The 20,836-nt window shown below is 43.7% G+C and overlaps 1 protein-coding gene across 3 annotated transcripts in view; it reads right to left on the bottom strand.

Annotated features, from left to right (window-relative positions):
* LOC113026169 (scavenger receptor cysteine-rich type 1 protein M130-like) overlaps nt 1-20,836 on the bottom strand; it is a 58,742-nt gene that overhangs the window by 7,979 nt on the left and 29,927 nt on the right. For all 3 annotated transcript variants that reach the window (XM_026174642.1, XM_026174643.1, XM_026174644.1), the window contains 2 exons: nt 9,607-9,912; nt 9,229-9,528 (listed from right to left, as the gene is read on the bottom strand). In XM_026174642.1, the coding sequence (XP_026030427.1) occupies nt 9,229-9,528; nt 9,607-9,912 (606 nt within the window). The remainder of the gene's footprint in view (nt 1-9,228; nt 9,529-9,606; nt 9,913-20,836) is intronic.

Here is a 20,836-nt window from a genome sequence, read left to right as displayed (position 1 = left end):
TTGTCTTGCCTTGAATATTGTTCTATGAACCCAGTACCCAAAAAGAGACGGTCTGAATCTCTCATCTTCTGAGTAGGCAGTGCACAGCTAGAATAGAGCCAGGGGGTGATGGGACTCGTACTGTTCCAACTCCTTCTATCTTCCATTTTTATTCAATTCTATTTTTTTAAGTGCCAAAAAAAGTGCCACTCCCACCCACACTACCAACCAGGATCCACAAGGAGTAGTGGAGTCTGCCACGATGACAATATCTTGAACATCAAAACTTTTCTTGTTCTTTGACCACCACTGTCATTCCTGCAACAATGCTACAGTACACAGTTTTCTACCTTCTACCTCACACAAAAGGGTTTGTAATCATTTATCATCCACTCTTTGTGCTCCCACAGTATCCTAATTACTTATGAATGTGACGTAGAATGAAAGTAGAGACATGAGGAATCACTGGATGTTTCATATCATCAAGCTAATTAATTAAGCCTTTCCCCAACTCTGAAAAATTAATTCTCGATTACTAGACCAAGCTTATAGAGACGAATGCTTTCCTTTCCTCCCATTCTGTATTTCAAACCAGATATTTCATCACCAAACCTTTTTAATAGTTAATGATGGCACGCCTTGCATCTTGTGTATCAAAGGATAAACACCAGCCATCCAACGTCGCCTGAAAGCTTTTAATATATTTTTCAAAAGTATTTGTTGATATATTTAGGCCACTTCATGGCCCAACATATCCTGGACTTCATAGCGCGGCAGTGGGTGTGGATAATTTTGCGGAAAAAACGGCAGACAGCTGAAACGGAGCGGCCGAAGAGTAAACTTTCAAAATTAAGTACCGAATATTGTGTCACTTATTTATGTGCGAATGTTAAATAACGAAGAACATTAAAACATTACTGTTGGCCACATGTCGGCAAAGTTATGTGACATTAGTGATGTTTGTACTTTCTGTGTTAACTTGGTTTTAAAGCCTTTAAAATATACGCCGTTCAATAGTTGGCCTTAATCTTACAGAGAATCTGATGATTTCATGGATAATTAAAGTCAGTCATATATCCACAAACACAACAAGCTAAAAGTCAGTGATGCTGCTCGGTTTGCAGTCCTGAATATCACGGCACAAGCAGGATTCACTGCACTGTTAATGTTAGCTATGTTATATTGCTGCCTCTGTTCGGTGGTGTCGAGCCAAACGGATTTTAACGTGTGTTTAAACGAGCTGACGGTTCACTCGTTAAGCTGAAAGAAAGATGCTTTAATCACAGGAGTCACACACGTGTCCACTGCACCATCTGGGAACTCTTCTTGTTTAGCACTCGTAATAACACAAACACTAAATCCTCCTGTTTGTAGCAGTGTGTACACCTGAGACTGTCACCTGTCTGTCTGTCCTGCACTCACTCTCTTTTTCTTTCTCTCTGATTGTGTAATAAAAGTATGAACGTGTGTTTATAAGTCACACTTGTGTTTGAATCCTGCAGCTTATCACACATTTGATTTCCATGTGTGACAACTGCAAGTGTCCAGAGTGAGGACAGACTGAGGGACCCACTGCTGCACATCTGTGAGGCTTTGCACCCCTGATGATCCACCAGGACAAACTCAGCAGTGTGTGAGGAAGAGGAGGAGGAAGAGCCAGCAGCAGCTGACAGATGGAGAGAATAGACAGACTGTTCCCTGTTTGTGAAGGACTGCTGGAAAAGTTTAAAATAACTAATTGTCTGTCCTGAATCAGTCTTATTAGGTAATGTTCAAATAATTGTATCATTCCAGTGTTTTCAGTGTGGGAGAAAGTACTCAGGGCCTTCAAGTTACACACTATGAAAGGCAGCAACAAGTTTAATATTCAGAAACCTAAAGTATGTATCAGCAGCAGAATGGAGCTAAAAATAAATGTTTGTTTCAGTTCTATGAAGCTTTGAGTATTTTGGATCAGTTGCACTGCTGTGTTTGTTGCATCATATTGCTGTAATTGTTTATATGCTTTATATATTCTGAGGTAAGTTGATCTATAGTGTTACATAATATTCTATAAGGATGTTATGTGTTTGGACACTTTCTGCCCAGTTTGACCCATTTAGCAGACGTCAGCCTGTTTAAGGCTCTGATATCTATTCTGTATGACTTAAAGCAGTTATGACATGGTCTGATTTTCTCACCCAATAAAGGAATATTAAAAGAAAAATATTTGTCTCTGATATATAATACATCTATATATACACTGTAACAGACACTTCTCTTTGAGTGAAGATTTAAGGTGATAGGAAATATAAATAAATGCAACTTGAATCTTTACTGAAGCTCAGTATTTGACACAGAGTTCAAGCTCACTGTTGTAATAACTAATAATAATTTATATAATAACTTTTTTCTTCCTTTTTTTTGCCTGTCCCGTTTGGCTCCTTTGCCATCAGAATTATTGTCTATAGGTGGAGAAAGATGCCCAACGGATTTACTTTACCAAATTGACCATCCCAGCCCTACCATAATGGTCCATTTGATTCACCTTTTATTGTTTATTTTATTTTCACTTGCTGAATACGGGACAGACTTGACTGGGGGAAAGAAAGAGGGAATTTATATATTTATATAATAACTTTGAAATTGGCCATATTATATTTACATTACCAAAGTGAGATGATGTCATGATCCTGGGTCTGTTGACCCAGCGTTTTGAGTATTAGTTTATGTAAGCCCTTCAGGTTTCCTAAGTTCATTTGTTATCATGCCTAGGTGTTTCTAGTTCTTATTATTTCCCCCTCGTGTTTCCAACTATGTTAAGTCTCCCCTGCTCTTCATGTGTTTCATGTCTGTGTCTTACGTTGTCAAGTTCGGGTTGTCATGTCTACGTCTCATTATGTTTCCTGTTTTATTGTGAAGAGGTCTGGTGTTTCTGTGTTCATCATGTTCAGTTTTACTCTCCCACCGTGACGTCGTTATGTTCATGTGTCAGCTGTTTCTCCATGTGTTGCCACTTTCCTCATTATCCTCCTGTGTCTATTTAGTGTGTGTGCTTTCAGTCATTCTTTGTCAGGTCGTCTGCTCATCCATGTCTCATCTCCAGGTATCTCTGTCAGTTCACTGTGGTTAAGGTTTTTCATGTTTTGTTATTAGTTCACCCAGTTTAGGTTATTGTTTTAGTTTTCATCGATGCCCTATTATTTTGTACCCTCGTTGCTAGCCTCAATAAATGGCTTGTTTTGTTAATCCACACCATGTTTTGGTCTGCGTTTGAGTCCTCCTCTGCAACACATACGGTCTGCCCCAGCCAGACCGTGACAGATGACTTTAGTCTCATGAACAACATTAGCTAATTGTTATTAACTAGCTAATCTTAAATGACTGTTCAGTACAGAAATGAAGCCCAACAATTATGTTTTTACAGTCCTGTGGTCTCAGCCTCAGATACTCAAAAAAATCTATCAGAGCTCATGTAAAAACAAACAAACAAATGAACAAAAGATTTTCTCCTTCATTTCTGTCAAACAAAGCTGTATGAAAAATTTCCAGCTGTTAGTATCATGGTTGCTAGGCAACCTGGGCAGCGCGACGGAGGCTAGACCGTCCCATTTCACAATCCTACAACCCTCGCACTTCTGGCCTTAGCGGTGTTTGAGTACGCGGCCCTTGTGGACTGTTAAGGCTGCGTACTTAAAGGCTGCAGACCCTGAATTGGGATACAGCCCTACAGCTCATCAGGCTAGTCGGGGGAGCAACGCTTGCACTGCCGGTGTTCTGGGAATCCATCCTACCTGAAAAAACATCCTAGCCAATGTTTCTGCGCAGACGTGGCGCATTCGCACAAAACCAACGCCAAATTGACTTCTTTTTCTCTCACCCATCCGGAATACTTGTTAAGGTTATGGTTTAAAGTTTAGAGTAGGATGGTTTCTCAGAACAGGCTCCTCAACGCAGCCGGATTCCCAGTCTTTCCAACAGCCAGCTGTGGTGAGTAAAAAGGACATCGGTTTTGTCACTGAACTGTGAGACAGCTAATGCTGCTGCCCCGGCCTGTAGCTCAGTTCGCTGTAGCTCAGCCGGCAACTCGGCCGTCTCTATCCTCTGCTGAACACTCGGGGGAGTTTAGTCTGCCAGCAGAGGATTGCGGAACGCTACCAGGGCTGGAATGGACTGACTGCTCTGCACAGCCCCAGCCGCTGCTTCATAAGCCTACTTCACCTACATCACTTCACCTACCTGTTGGTGCTGCAAATCCACCCAATCTAGCACCTGCAGCCGCCACACCACCATCACCATCGGCTCTACCACCTGCAGCTGCAGCGCCCGAGCAGGAGATCAGCATGCCCGGGGACCCACTCTGCCCAAGCAGTAGGTCAGCGCGCCGGAGGGACCCACTCTGCTCGAGCACGAGATGAGCATGCCAGCGGGACCTGCGTAGGGCGCGCAAGTTCCTGGTGTCAGCAAGGAAGTTTTGCCATCGTGGGCGGCCGCCAGAGCTGCAAGGCTGCCACCGGACCAGAGGCAGGCTGCCCGTGCTGCTACGCCGCTACCCCTGGAACCGTGGTAGGCCACCGGACCTGTGACACTGCCGCCGGATCCGGGGCATGCCGCCGGAGGTGCAACGCCGCCACTCAACCATAATATTCTATTAGAGTGATTAGAGCATGCTGTTGGTATTACAGGCACTGCACTCCAGTGATTTGTATCATGTCTATCTAATAGACTCCAGTTTGTTAATGTAGATAGTACATGACTTAATAATTGATCATCAAATCGATTTACTCTGCCTTACAGAAACCTGGTTGCAGCCGGATGATTATGTTAGTTTAAACGAATCAACACCCCCGAGTCATTCTAACTATCAGAAATCTCAAAGCACAGTGGCAGCAATTTTTCACACCAGCCTATTAATTAACGAAAGCCTGATGCTTAGCCTTGTCCACCCCAGCTGTAAAACTCATAAACCAGTCTTACTTGTTATCATATATCGTCCACCTTGGCCTTACACGAAGTTTCTGTCTGATTTCTCAGACTTTTTATCTGATTTAGTTCTCAGCTCAGATAAAATAATTATTGTGGGTGATTTTAACATCCATGTAGACGCTAAAAATGACAGCCTCAACATGGCATTTAATCTGTTATTAGACTCAATTGGCTTCTCTCAAAATGTAAAAGAACCCACCCACCACTTTAATCACACTCTAGATCTTGTTCTATCATATGGCATAGAAGCTGAACATTTAACAGTGTTTCCTGAAAACCCTCTCCTGTCTGATCATTTCCTGATAACATTTACATTTACAGTAATTGATTACACAGCAGTGGAGAGTAGACTTCATCACAGTAGATGTCTTTCTGAAAGCGCTGTAACTAAGTTTAAGAATATAATCCACCCACTGTTATCATCTTCAATGACCTGTACCAACACAGAGCAGAGCAGCTATCTGAACGCTACCCCAACAGAGGTCGATTATCTTGTTAATAATTTTACCTCCTCACTGCGTACGACTCTGGATACTGTAGCTCCTGTGAAAACTAAGGTCTAGGGATGGGTATCGTTTAGGTTTTATCCGATACCAGTACCAAACCGGTACTTTTGAAACGGTGCCGGTGCTTAAACGGTGCTTAAAGAATCAAGAACAAAAACTTTGTCCAAAAACCTCTCATGTTTAGCTGTTTTTTGTAAAAAGATAACAATGTTAGCCTTTTCTGCAGCTATAGGGCATATATGGTATCACTCTTGGCTGGAAGCAGTGCTTAAACAATGGAAAAATACCAACTTTGTCCAAAAACCTCTCATGTTTAACTGTTTTTCACTTTTTCTTTGGCCATTTTAGCCTTTTTGGCCAGGGTGAAGGGAGTATCTGCCATCAAACAAGAAGACAGCCGCATGTAGCTATGATGATGTTTGCTAGTTCACCTTATATGCATTAATGTAATAACGTGGTTAGCCTACTCAACGTAAATTACACACGAACAACATTAAGCTACTCACGCAGAGAAGAACGGCTGCTGCTGCCATCATCATCCGTCATCATTTCTGCTACACTGGCAGGGCTAGGGGCCAGGACTCTCCTCTTTGGTTTCTTGGGGGATGTTGCTAACTCTGGGTCCGATAACAGGCACCACACCCGCAGTAGATGTGCTCGGTGTGAGGTCTCGCAGCAAGCTATCAAATACGGCACATTTCTCGGCTTTTAAAAAAACGCTATGCGTCGCCAGGTGTTTCATCAGATTCGAGGTGTTACCTCCTTTGCACAGTATCACCTTAAAGCACTTGTTGCAGGCTGCTGAGTTTGTATCTTTTGCTGTGAAGTACAGCCAGACTTTGACCGCTTCGCCTTGGGCATTTTTAATCTGTAGCTCTGCTCTAAAAGAACGTACGTACCTGGACCCGCCTACTACGCTCGCAAAGGTAAAATGATTGGCTAGAATTCAAAGTGTGTGACATCTCAGGAAAAAAAAGCACCGAAATGTGCGCTGCTTTTCGGTCTGGTTACTACCGTTTATGTCAGAACCGGTGCCATAATGGCACCGGATATCGGTACCCATCCCTACTAAGGTCTCTAATCAGAAGTACCTGACTCCGTGGTATAATTCTCAAACACGTAGCCTAAAGCAGATGACTCGTAAGCTGGAGAGGAAATGGCGTGTCACAAATTTAGAGGATCATCATTTAGCCTGGAGAAATAGTTTGCTGCTTTATAAGAAAGCCCTCCGCAAAGCCAGAACATCTTACTATTTGTCACTGATTGAAGAAAATGAGAACAACCCCAGGTTTGTCTTCAGCACTGTAGCCAGGCTGACAAAAAGTCAGAGCACTGTTGAGCCAACCATCCCTTTAACACTAATTAGTAATGACTTCATGAACTTCTTCACAAATAAAAATTTTATCATTAGAGAAAAAAATTACCAATAATCATCCAACAGATGTAATATTATCTACAGCTACTCTTAGTACCATTGATGTTAAGTTAGACTCTTTTTCTCCAATTGATCTTTCTGAGTTAACTTCAATAATTACTTCCTCCAAACCATCAACGTGTCTTTTAGACCCCATCCCTACAAAACTGCTCAAAGAAGTCCTGCCATTAATTAATGCTTCAATCTTAAATATGATCAACCTATCTCTAATGATCGGCTATGTACCACAGGCCTTCAAGCTAGCTGTAGTCAAACCTTTACTCAAAAAGCCATCTCTAGACCCAGCAGTCTTAGCTAATTATAGGCCAATCTCCAACCTTCCTTTCATATCAAAAATCCTTGAAAGAGTAGTTGTCAAACAGCTAACAGATCATCTGCAGAGAAATGGTTTATTTGAAGAGTTTCAGTCAGGTTTCAGAGCTCATCACAGCACAGAAACAGCTTTAGTGAAGGTTACAAATGATCTTCTTATGGCCTCTGACAGTGGACTCATCTCTGTGCTTGTCCTGCTAGACCTCAGTGCAGTGTTCGATACTGTCGATCATAATATCCTATTAGAGCGATTAGAACATGCTGTAGGTATTACAGGTACTGCACTGCAGTGGTTTGTATCATATCTATCTAATAGACTCCAATTTGTGCATGTAAATGCAGAGTCCTCTTCACACACTAAGGTCAGTTATGGTGTTCCACAGGGTTCGGTGCTAGGACCAATTCTATTTACATTATACATGCTTCCCTTAGGCAGCATCATTAGAAGACTTAGCATAATTTTTCACTGCTATGCAGATGACACCCAGCTCTATCTGTCCATGAAGCCAGATAACACACCAATTAGTTAAACTGCAGGAATGTCTTAAAGACATAAAGACCTGGATGGCCGCTAACTTTCTGCTTCTTAATTCAGATAAAACTGAGGTTATTGTACTTGGCCATAGAAATATGGTATCTAACCAGATTCTTCCTCTGGATGGCATTACCTTGGCCTCCAGTAACGCTGTGAGGAACCTAGGAGTCATTTTTGACCAGGATATGTCCTTCAATGCACATATTAAACAAATATGTAAGACTGCTTTCTTCCATTTCCGCAACATCTCTAGAAATATCCTGTCTCTTAGTGACGCTGAAAAACTAGACCATGCATTTATTACTTCCAGGCTGGACTACTGTAATTCTTTATTATCAGGATGTCCTAAAAACTCGCTGAAAAGCCTTCAGTTAATCCAAAATGCTGCAGCAAGAGTCCTGACAGAGACTAGAAAGAGAGAGCATAAGCATATTTCTCCTGTTTTGGCTTCCCTTCATTGGCTTCCTGTTAAATCCAGAATTGAATTCAAAATCCTGCTCCTCACATACAAGGTCTTAAATAATCAGGCCCCATCTTATCTTAATGACCTTGTAGTACCATACCACCCTATTAGAGCACTTTGCTCTCACACTGCAGGCTTACTTGTTGTTCCTAGAGTATTTAAAAGTAGACTGGGAGGGAGAGCCTTCAGTTTTCAGGCCCCTCTTCTGTGGAACCAGCTTCCAGTTTGGATTCGGGAGACAGACACTATCTCTACTTTCAAGATTAGGCTTAAAACTTTCCTCTTTGCTAAAGCATATAGTTAGGGCTGGACCAGGTGACCTTGAATCCTCCCTTAGTTATGCTGCAATAGACGTAGGCTGCCGGGGATTCCCATGATGCATTGAGTTTTTCCTTTCCAGTCACCTTTCTCACTCAGTATGTGTTAATAGACCTCTCTGCATTGAATCATATCTGTTCTTAACCTCTGTCTCTCTTCCACAGCATGTCTTTATCCTGTCTTTCTTCTCTCAACCTAACTAGTGGCGACAGATGGCCGCCCCTCCCTGAGCCTGGTTCTGCCGGAGGTTTCTTCCTGTTAAAAGGGAGTTTTTCCTTCCCACTGTCGCCAAAGTGCTTGCTCATAGGGGGTCATATGATTGTTGGGTTTTTCTCTGTACCTATGAAGCGCTTTGAGGGGACTTTTGTTGTGATTTGGTGCTATATAAATAAAATTGAATTGAATTGAATTGAATTAGATGGAGAGTTCTCTTCATACACTAAGTTTAATTATGGAGTTCCAGTGGAGTTCAGTGCTAGGACCAATTCTGTTTACATTATACATGCTTCCCTTAGGCAGTATCATCAGAAGGCATAGCGTACATTTTCACTGCTATGCAGATGATTTATTACTTCAAGATGTCCTAAAAACTCTCAACTCTGGATAGTCAGATAAGATATACCAGAACACCAATGTGCATTTTTAAAGGAACAGAAAGTGAAAGTCTACAACAAAGAGAGCACACAGTCATGGATAATATCTTCAACATAATTACCTGAGCAGGTGAGTTTCAGGATGTAGTCAAGCTGATCTGATATTGCACAATCCCTATTGGACAGAGGAGTTTTGGACACAATACAGGAAGACCTGATCAACCACACAAATTTGTATGAGGACTGTGTCGCTTCCATAGAAACAGCTGAGCCACAGTCCAGTTGTTCACACACAACAGCTGCTGCCTTCAGGGTCCAGGAATCATCAGAGTACCCCATTGGTCTCCATTCTCTAAGATGTTTTAACTCCAGTGTACCTGCACAGCGACTGGGTCCTCCTACCAGCCTGACATCATCAGACTCTGAACAGAAAGCAGAGAGTCATCAATAAACAAATAAAGTGAGTTTGAGCCAGATCAAAGCTGCAGCTCCTCTTCTACCTGAGCAGGTGAGTCCAACAGCTTTGCCAGGTGAGCAGCTGTTTCTAGCTGAGCCTGAGCTTCTACAGTCCAGGAGAGCAGACTCATGGCCTCCACACTGGAACTCTTTGCTCGACACTGAAGCCTCCACTTCTCCATAGAACGCCCCCTGGAGGACCAAAGGAGGCCCACAGCCAAACTCCCTGCAGACCACCTCTGCATCCTTCTGGTCAAAGTCATCTTCACACACTGAGGACCAGCTCTGGTTAGACTTCACCTCCAGTCTGCCTGAACACAGACTGGAACCATTCAGCAGCCTGACAGAGTCTGGAGACATCAGAGAAGATCAAACAGAGAGATCAGAGACAGCAGACACACAAGAAAAAGATGGCAGCAAACAACTATTCACTGATTCAACCTCAGCACAACTCCAAGATGACACTGGAAACATGTTAGCATCACAGTTAGATTTCATAATAAAAAAAAAAAGCTGTAGTTGCAGCCCCAGCCTACTGGTTCCCTTTGTGGATGTGTAGTATTGTCCCTTTTTCTTGTGGAACAAGTAAAATCGGTGCAGCTGATGGAGGGACATGACATGGCCAGAGAGACAAATTTGTTGACATATTATATTTTACGTTTCTTTATTTTCCTTTTGATGATGATAGTGTATTATCCATCTATTTAAGCGCTCATTTGATGGTTTTATTCACAAATCTCCTTCCTGTTTTCATCTTCCCTCAACATTTGTTCTGTGAAACCAGTACCCCAAAAGACACGGTCAGATAGAAAGCAGCAAGATACACAGAGCTTTTTTTCTTTTTTAATAAAGCAGCAAACTATTTCTCCAGGCTAATTGATGGTCTTCTAAATTTGTAATACACAATTTCCTCTCCAGCTTATGAGTTATCTGCTTTAAGGTCTGCATTTGAGGGTTTATACCTGGAAGTCAAGTGCAACCCCAATTCCCAATGAAGTTGGGACATTGTGTAAAATGTAAATAAATGCATCAACACTACATATGAGCGGGCGGAGGGAGGTTTTGGAGTCTTCTCACACCCCCGTTCTCTGTGACCTGCTGGAGCGGGGGGGCCGGGAGGAGGAGTTGGCCGTCCGACTGGAGTGTGGGGCCTGCGGAGTCGGGGCGGTCTGCTTCTTCCCACCGCAGGGAAAAAGGGTAACACCACCTGGGTCTGGGTGCAGTTCCCCCCTCCAGGGGCAAAGGTACCTAGACCCGGTTCTTAGAGTGCGCTTGGGGAGTGTGATCGTGTGTACAGCGTCTCTTTATGTCTGTCTCCACGTTGGGTGAGTGTTGAGTAATTGCATATGAGAGCATGAGGGTGGGAATGGATGTTTGTGTCTGTGTGTGCCTGTATGTCTGTGTCTATATGTCAGGTTGGGTATCAGACGCCACCTCTCTGGGGACATCTCAGGCCCTTTAAGGGTTTGGAGGCCTATCTCCCCCTACCACCACTTCCCCTGCCAGTGGCGGACTCCCTCAGACATCGGTACGTTGGTGGTTCTTTGTGTCCGGGGGTGGGCGCCCAGGTACACACCGGCTCACTCCTTGGTGGCTGCTTATCGGGGCCTGGAGCCTGGGGCTTCCTCGGGCCACTTTGGGGGTGGGGTGCCCTTGGCCTCTCGGCCTGGGGCTCGGTCATTCTGGCGCAGCTGGCTGCCGGCGGAGCTCACGGGTACGTCACTGCAACCCCCCCTGGCTTCTGCTCCGCGGCTGCTGAGTGAGCCCTCATCTGGGACTCTCCTCAGCTCTTTCTGGGACAGTGGCGCGGCTGCCCCTCTGTTGGTCTTCCTTGGTCTCTTGTGTTCTGGGGGCCTCTGGATGTCTGGAGTTTTGATCTCCTCCATACCTGCTTCATGCCCTGGAGGACGGGTCTGTGGCTCCCCCACACCCTCTAGCAGATCATTACATGAAGGAACCTTTTAAAAACAAGCGCGTCCATGCTCACAGGTGTACACACGGGTGATCACACCCACAAACGACACCCTTTTTGGCTCCTACCGCAAAGCCCACTGTGTTCTGTTGATCTTACGTGCTGCACAGTAATGTTTAATATTTAGTATTTACTATTATATTCCCATATATCATTGTGATGTTGTTTATTGTATTGCTCTCATTTCCTTCTGCTTGTTTTCTTTTTTCTTTTTCAACAGGTGATCCAGGTGATTGATATATGCATTTTTTTGTGTCTGCTTACTTAGTTGGTTTTTGTTTTTTTGCCCTTTATCCCTGTCCCTTTTCTCCGCTGTCCCCCCCCCCCCCCCCGCTTCCTTACTCCCTTTTCTTTTCCTCATTCAAGTCTGTCTGAAAATAAAATAAATAAATAAAATAAACAATAAAAGGTGAATCAAATAGACCATTACGGCAAGGCTGGGATGGTCAATTTGGTAAAGTAAATCTGTTGGGTATCTTTCCTCGCCTTTAGACAATAATTCTGATGGCAAAAGAACCAAACGGGACAGGCAAAAAAAAAAAAAAGTAAATAAAAACAGAATACAGTGGTCCTTTCCAACGTATATTCAATTGAATACACTAGAAAGACAAGATATCTGTCTTCAAACTAACAAACTTTATTATTGTTTTGTGTTATTTTGAATTTGATGCCTGCAACCTGTTCCAAAAAAGCTGGGACAGGGGCAGCAAAAGACTGAGAAAGTTGAGGAATGTTCAAAAAACACCTGTTTTAAACATTCCACAGGTGAACAGCTTAATTGTCATGGTATAAAAGGAGCATCCCCAATAGTCTGAGATGTTCACAAGCAAGTATGGGGTGAGGTTCACCATTTTGTGAACAACTGATTGGACAAATTCAGCAGTTTAAGAACAATGTTTCTCAACGAACAATTGCAAAGAATCTAGGGATTTCATGATCAACTGTCCATAATATAATCAAAAGATCCAGAGAATGTGAAGAAATCTCTGCACGCAAGATGCAAAGCCGAATACCAACACTGGATGCCCGTGACCTTTGATCCCTTAGGTGCATTAAAAACCGACATCACTCTGTAAAGGATATTACCACATGGGCTAAGGAATACTTCAGAAAACCATTGTCAGTTAACCTAGTTCATCGCTACATCTACAGTGCAAGTGCAAGTTAAAACTCTACCATGCAAAGCAAAAGCCATATATCAACAACACCCAGAAACACTGCCAGCTTCTCTGGGCCTGAACCCATCCGAGATGGACTGATGCAATATAAATGTGTGCTGTGGTCTGACAAGTCCACATTTCCAATTGTTTTTGGAACTGATAGATGTCGTGGCCTCTGAACCAAAGAGTAAATGGGTCACCCGAATTGTTATCAACGCAAGTTTAAAAGCCAGCATCTGAGATGGTATTGGGGGTGTGTTAGTGCCCATGGCATGGGTAACTTGCACATCTGTGAAGGCACCATTAATGCTGTAAGGCAGCAGTCCCCAACCTTTTTTGCACCACGGACCGGTTTATGCCCGACAATATTTTCATGGACTGGCCTTTAAGGTGTCGCGGATAAATACAACAAAATAAAACTAGTACCGGTGCCGAAAAAAAGAAAATTTATTCATAACACACGTGAAAAGATCAAGGAAAACCGAGTAAACGATAAAAACGATAACAAAACAACGCTCAAAACCGATAAAAACCCTGAAAACTATACATTTCACACCTGAGCCTCACTCTCGCGGCCCGGTACCAAACGACTCACGGACCGGTACCGGTCTGAGGCCCGGGGGTTGGGGACCGCTGCTGTAAGGTACATACAGGTTTGGGAGCAACATATGCTGCCATCCAAGCAATATATTTTTCACGGACCTGCCTTCTTATTTCAGCAGGACAATGTGAAGCCACGTTCTGCATGTGTTACAACAGTGTGGCTTTGTAGCAAAAGAGTGCAGGTACTAGAGTGGCCTGACTGCAGTCCAGACCTGTCTCCCATTTAAAATGTGTGTCACATTATGAAGCTTCTGTCCTGTGCCACATCATCAATAAACACTAGTGTTCCACTGCCACTGGCAGCTATGGATGCCCGAGCCATCACACTGCCTTTGCTGTGTTTTACAGATGATGTAGTATGCTTTGGATCATGTTCCATGCCTTCTCCCTTCTTTTTTCTCGCTGTCATTCTGATAGAGGTTGATCTTGGTTTTATCTGTTAAAAGTATGTTTTTCCATGTTTTTCTATTCTTGAGGCATATTAGTGGCTTGCACATTGCAGTTAACCCTCTGGATTTAATTTCATGCAATCTTCCCTTTATTGAAGACTTATATATCCATACGCCTAACTCCTGGAGAGTGTTGTTCCCATAGTTGGCTATCGTGAAGGCAGGGCTTTAGACTAACTTTTTGCCACAGCACAGGGGACCTTTATCGCGGCATATAATGTGTGTTTTAATTGTGTGTTTCAGTTCGAAAACATATTAGCGGCAGTCACAAATGCAGTATTGCCGGCCATGATCTTTCCACACTCACAACAGTAAATGCAGTGCATCTTATTGTCAGATTTACTGTATCTTAGCCAGGGAAACTGGTCAAGCCACTTTCTTCAATTTGTATACACTTTTAAATTAATTCCCCCCTGGGCTTTAGCTTGGAGTCTATCATTTTTTGGCTTTTTATAGCATATAACTGCCTTAAAAATATTCTGCAGTGAATCAAAAACTGAAGAACACATTGAATCAACATATGATCATTACCCAATGCTACTGAAGTGAAGCAGAGGAAAGTTAGAGGTTTTGCTAAGTGTTTTGCAATTTTGGCAAAAAAAAAAACAAAAAACAAAAAAAAAAACAGCGGCCGACAGCACTGTCCATGACTTGTGCGTAATCATTGACTGTAGAAAACATGGACGATGCGACAGCGCCCCAAAAATGAAGCCAAAACATCTCTATCGACCCCTGGTGTCTGGCTGCAGTATAGGTCATAAACCCTGCCTCCTCCATGTTAGTGGATGGAACTGGGGTCAGACTAAAATAAATAAATTCTCCTTAGATAATTTTTTTCCAAAGATTCTTTCTTTTGTTATCAATAGTTCTCCTCATGCTGATTGATGTCCAAGGGTCATCATGTCCAAGGCATCTCCATTCCCATAAGTTTGATTATAATTCCTACCGCAGTGATGTTAAATTGGGGTGAAACGTCATCATAACAGCTTTGACTGGCAGCTGCAGTCACGGAGAAACTTGCGTATATCTGTTCGGGAATAGCAGATAGAGCGTAGGCTCTGAGAGGAGGGCCAGCGTTTACGCTACGAAAACACGACCGAGTGTTTTAACCTGACAGCCTGAGGTGTCAAACTTTACTGGACATAAAAGACGGACTTTCTCATCACTTTCCGGAGTTCAAGTTTTGCAACACGGACCCTCCGTTTGCATCTCACCCGAGACGCCACCTCAGGTAAATTTACAACAGTGATTATTATGACTGTTTACATTCCCCCACAAGCCGACACTGACCGAGCACTCAGGGAACTGTACAGCGCGATCAGCAGTGAGGAAACCGCACACCCAGAGGCGACGTTTATCACGACCGGGGACTTTAACCCTTTAAGACCTACCATAGAACCAAGTTCGCCAGAGCTTATATTATATTTTTACATGCTGTGGAGCCATTTTTGGGAGCATTTCAAGTTGCTATACATCAATACAACCATTATAGCCCAAACTTTAATAATATGTCTGCATTAGGTGCATAGTAATTACATAAATTGCAAAAAAGTGCAATAAACTACAAAAAAATTGAAAATCGTTTTTGTTTTTTTAACATATATTTCTAGTTAGAGAAATTTAAGAGGCTTATCCCTCAAAACTGTAAATACAAAAAAGTTACACAAACTAGTTTCCCACCACAGGAAATTTATTTTGAGTGTCTTCATAGTTTTATTTTTGAAATACACCAATTTTTATATACTGCAGGAAAAACGAAAATAAATATTATAGTGCAAATTTGCAAAATAACAGCATATGCATCAAAATAAACTATTTCCAGCAGTGCAATATGAGTCTTAAGCATCCCAGAAACGACACAGAAAGTCATAAAGTCAAACATAACTTTTTAAAACACATAACAAGTAAAACACAAGCTCATAAGGCCCCGATCGTAAAAAACTACATTTCCGCAAAATGACGTCACTTCCGGTTTCGGGCAGGTCATGCGGTCATGTGATAGTTCGCGCTGATGGACGTAGGAAGTGTTACAAACAGCTGATGGATCGGCGAAGCGTGTTTCTGGAATATCATGTTTTTGTTGCTGCAAGTGATTTTTATGCAGTTTTTGCAAAGCTATATGTGGAAGGAAACTGTGACCTAGGACAAGCTGATGGCATAAGATGTAAGTACAACTCCTCCAGTTTCATATGCAAAAAAAATTATTGCGCTAGCTTACTTGGTTGCAGAGCTACCGGGATTTAAAAATAGTTACGCAAAACAGAGCGTGCCCGCTCCGATCGGCTGTAAAGGGTTAATAAGGGAAACCTGAAGAAAGTTTCACCAAAACTCCACCAACACATCCATTTCAACACTCGTGGAGACAGGCTACTTGACCACTGCTACACCTCTTTCCGGGATGCGTACAAAGCCCTTCCCCGTGCTCCATTCGGGCAATCAGATCACCGCTCCATCCTGCTCCTGCCCTCCTACAGGCAGAAGCTGAAACAGGAAGCTCCAACCCTGAGGGCGGTGCACAGTTGGTCGGAGTCTACGCTGCGGGACTGTTTTGATCACGCGGACTGGGGAATGTTTCACGTGGCTGCTAATGACATTGATGAGTACACAGACTCAGTCTGTAGATTCATCAGGAAATGCGTGGAAGATGTCGTCCCAACCAGAACAATGGCGGCGACGTGGAAACAGCTCAGGGGGCCGACCGTGCGCATGGCAACGGCGGCGACTCAGGCGAAGGAGATCTTGGGGACGAGCCGGCCGTGCAAAGTGTGGACGAGGAAGTGGCAAGTCAACTGCAGGACCAGACGAGGCTGGACCAGAGGGCAACATAGCAGCCGCGGAACCAGAGGAAGGCGAGGAGGCTGGACCAGGCGAGGCGGAAGGCGAGGAGGCTGGACCAGGCGAGGCGGAAGGCGTGGATGAAGCTGCTGCAGGCGGCGTGGATGAAGCTGCTGCAGGCGGTGGTGGAGCCGGTGGTGGCTGAACGGTCTCGCCAGAACTGTCAGCAGACATAAAGACGTGCTGGCTGGGTCCTCCTGGACCCCCAGCTGATGATGGTGATGGCTGAACCGGCCCCTCGGGCCCTCCAGCTGACGAGGCCGCTGCAGGCGTGGACCGGCCCCCAGCTGACGAGGCCGCTGCAGGCGTGGATGACGGTGATGGCTGAACGGGCCCCTTGGACCCTCCAGCGGAGACGGGTGGCTGAACGGGCCCCTCGGACCCCCCAGCGGAGATGAAAAAGTGCTGGCCGGGCTCTCCAGAACCCCCAGCAGACACGAGGGAGGGCTGGCCGGGCTCTCCAGAACCCCCAGGGGACAAGGCAGGTGGCGGCGTGGGAACTGCGGAGTGCTGGATGGGCTCATCCAAGCTTCCAGCAGGAGCTGATTTAGAAGTCTGAATGTCCGGCTGTGGGGTGGCGCGCCGGCGGCGCGATTGTCGTTTCTTCCCCGCAGACGGCTCCAACGAGCCGGGCAAAACCACATCCAGCCGGTGAGGCTGGCGCGGCTGCTCCAGGGTGGCTGTTGTTTGTTGCTGCTGGGCCAAGTCCGATATTTCCAGAGCTCGTGCCGCCTCCCGGGCTTCTTTCAAACTGGCCAAACATCCTCTGACCTGTCGGAGATAGGAATTTCCTTCGAGGATTGCTTCAATAGCATTTATCCCCACAATCTTTGCCCTTGTATTAGAAGTGTGGGTTATCCACTCGACTAGGCGTTGGACTCGTATCAGATCGCTCTCCCCAGGTAAGTCTGCTGGGTCCATGTTGTGGTCGCGTCATTCTGTTATGAATCGCTGTGCAGCAGGCAGGAGTTGGACCCAAAATGCAGGCACTCAGGCACGAGGTTTATACACAAAGAACTCAGTTTTATTTGCTAGCAGGGGAAAGTTATACAAACGCAAACTAAGCTCACAGTGAGACACAGGGAGCTCCACACAGCATGAGGGACGATGCGACACTGACTCAGAGAAACACAGGGTTTAAATACACTGGGAAGTAACGAGGGGAATGAGACACAGAAGGAGAGCACAACTGGGGGAAATCAGAATCACTCATGTATATATCTTTCAACGTAGCACTCTTAATTCTTATTCTCATGTATATATCTCATGTATATCTCATGTATATCTCATGCACATATCTTTCCACGTAGCACTTTTAATTCTTATCCCTACTTTTATTTTTTTCCATGTCTATTTAAGTGCTATTTATGACAGCATGTTTGCACTGAAGCACCGCAGCAATTTCCTAATGTTGTAAACCTGCTCAACATTTGGCAATAAACCCCATTCTGATTCTGATTCTGATTCTGAACTGACGAGACAAGGAAGTGTAAAGTGAACACACTGAGATCAGACACGGACTTTCAAAATAAAACAGGAAACACAAATACAGACTCAGAGACGCGTGCTTAACACAGAGACCTGACTACACTACAGGGGATACACAGGCAGGGATGACGGAAAACAGAGGGAGCACAGAATAAAGACTGGGAAACCAAAACACAAACTGTCATTCATAATATCAAAAATAAGAGTACAAAAATCTAAAACACTGGGTCACCGACGCAGAACCATGACACATCCAGTAATGCATACACTCTTATATTGTACATATATCTATTACTCTCAGATTTAGCCATTCTTATATTTTGCTTGTTTTATGTTATTGTATTTTTTTGCACACGTCTGTTGCTTGTGAAGCTCGCACACAAGAATTTCACTCGCATGTACTGTACCAGTGTACCTGCACATGTGATGTGACAAAAAAAGTGATTTGATTTGATTTACTTTTATTACAAGTATTATACTTTAAAAACAACAGGCGGCACCCTGCTGCAGCTCCTGTGCAGAGCTGAATATTAAATATGTGCAAACAGCAGCATGTTTTCAGTCTCTTGCCACATCTGTAAAGACAGTAACATCTTTTTTAAAAGCTTGTACTTCAGTAACTCCTCATTAATCAGGAACTATGGATTAAAGTACTGTAGCACAGGCACAGGACAGCTGTGATGAAAGAAAGGGAAGAAGTTTCTCCAAACCTCTGGACCCAGGAAACCCAGCTTGATCCTAATGGTCTCCCTCACTAGTTTCTCTCCAGGGTGAATGTAGCTGTTGATATAATATGGACTATTATTAAATGAAAAGAACAAATTAGACTACACTACTGAAACGTTCTGCTGATTTTTTTAAAGTTTCCATGTTACCAGGCTGTAGACGGCTCTGAAGATTTAAACAGTTTTGGATCCATTACACTCACAGTCTTATGTTAAAATCTCAAAGGACAGCATTATATTTTTGATATTAACAGTAACTCTGGGCTGTGGAGTGTACAGCTGATCTCGCCGCTGTCTAAAAATGGATAAAAAAAAACATAAGAAGTGCTGAATCCTTCAATAACACAGACTATTAGAGTATTAGGTGTGTAGCATCGCTAACTAGCTAGCAACAGCTAGCTAGCTAGTGTATGCTAGCGGCTAAGCTAGCAAACAAATTAACAACAGAGTGATTTTAGAACTATAAGATGATAAGCTGTATGTCTTTTTTTATAACAGTGACATGGTTGTATTGACCTTAATTAAACGAGTCGTCAGTCGCGGTAAACCAGCAAAAAAACTCAAGCAGCCGGGCTACAAAAAATGTGTAGGGGGGCGTGTTTGCGGTCACGTCCAGTGTTGCCGTCTCCTCAGTAAGGAAAATCGCTATTGGCTGTCCTAAAAGTCGCTAGAAGTCGCTAAATGACATCATCGCCAAATTTGCATAATTGGTCATGCTAATCTAATTGTAACCTATGTTGTTGGAGAGAGAAATAACATCGTGGAAGAGACATAAAGTGAGTAAAAAACGTCCTAAATGCATTTAGAGTTTATTTAGAACTACAAATTAAATTTCTTTTAGCAATTGTTTTTTTAATGTCACAATTCCAACCCTGCTCCTTTACCCGGGCTTGGACCGGCAAAAGTGACCCGAAATAGGCACTCTGGTGGAGTTACTTTGTGTGTGTGTGTTTATAAGTAGTTTTAAACCATCCACAAAACAGCATAAAAGTAAAAGAAGAACTGACTGCGTTACAGCACCCGCTGCTTGTTGAGAGTAAAAGCGATACGCGCTTTCACGTCTTTTTAAGCATATAAGGGGTCTGAAAACTCGCTAAATATAGCGACAAAGTCGCTAAGTTGGCAACACTGGTCACGTCCAGCGGGTGTGTGGGCGAAAGCGTTACACAGTCGCTCCACCTCAAGTCACTACTGCGCAGACTCTGGCTCTGTCCATCTTTTCTACAGTCAATGTGTGTAATAAACAAACGAATAATGCAGAAAACAGAGATTTGAGATGGGAAACTGGTCTTGAAGTACACTGAGAGAGAGAGAGAGAGAGAGAGAGAGAGAGAGAGCTGTGCATGAAGTGGGATTTTATCGTGGTGAAAGCAAAACGGGAAAAGTAAGAGGGAACTTATGACGATGTTTAGCAAATGTGAAGCGTAGTTTTGATCTTCTTTTGCTGCTGGTTCAGTGAATTTTGGTTGGAGAGAGAGAAAAGCTGCAGTTTCAGAATCTAGAGCAAAAAAAAGACGTAAACACGAAGCATGGACCCGACACATCAGAATCTGTGAGCTGTCAGCTTTCAGCACCGACGGCGTGTCCGTGTTCATGCCGTCGGGTGAGAAAGCTGCCATCTCACTGATGTTGACGTTTACCTGCTCTCATTTGCTGTTTTAGCTGTTTGGTGGTTGTTGAAATAGATTTGTCAGGTTTAACCTGAGATTATAGCATTTCTGGCAAAATACCTTTATATTTAATAGTTGATTCAGGATTTAATAAATCGATATCACCTTATTCAAGCTACTCGCCTCTCTCTATCCGCCTCCACTTTCAAACGTACACACGAGTAGGACTACAGGTCCCGCCCTCACTATCTCTAATTGGGTTTGACCACCCAAATAGAATGGGCGTAATGTGTGTCTGTTGTTGACCACACGGAGATTGTCAGAGTTGCAAAGTCTTTTTGTTTATGTTTTTACTTCAATGGCTGGTTGCACCGGTGCAACCTAGGAATTTTTTTTGTCGCACCATTGAGAAATTAGATTGCATGTCCGGGG

Source organism: Astatotilapia calliptera, chromosome 7 (genome assembly GCF_900246225.1).
Source record: "Astatotilapia calliptera chromosome 7, fAstCal1.2, whole genome shotgun sequence".
NCBI lineage: Eukaryota > Metazoa > Chordata > Actinopteri > Cichliformes > Cichlidae > Astatotilapia > Astatotilapia calliptera.
Note: the sequence above shows the minus strand (reverse complement) of the source record. Positions and strands in the feature narration are given on the sequence as shown.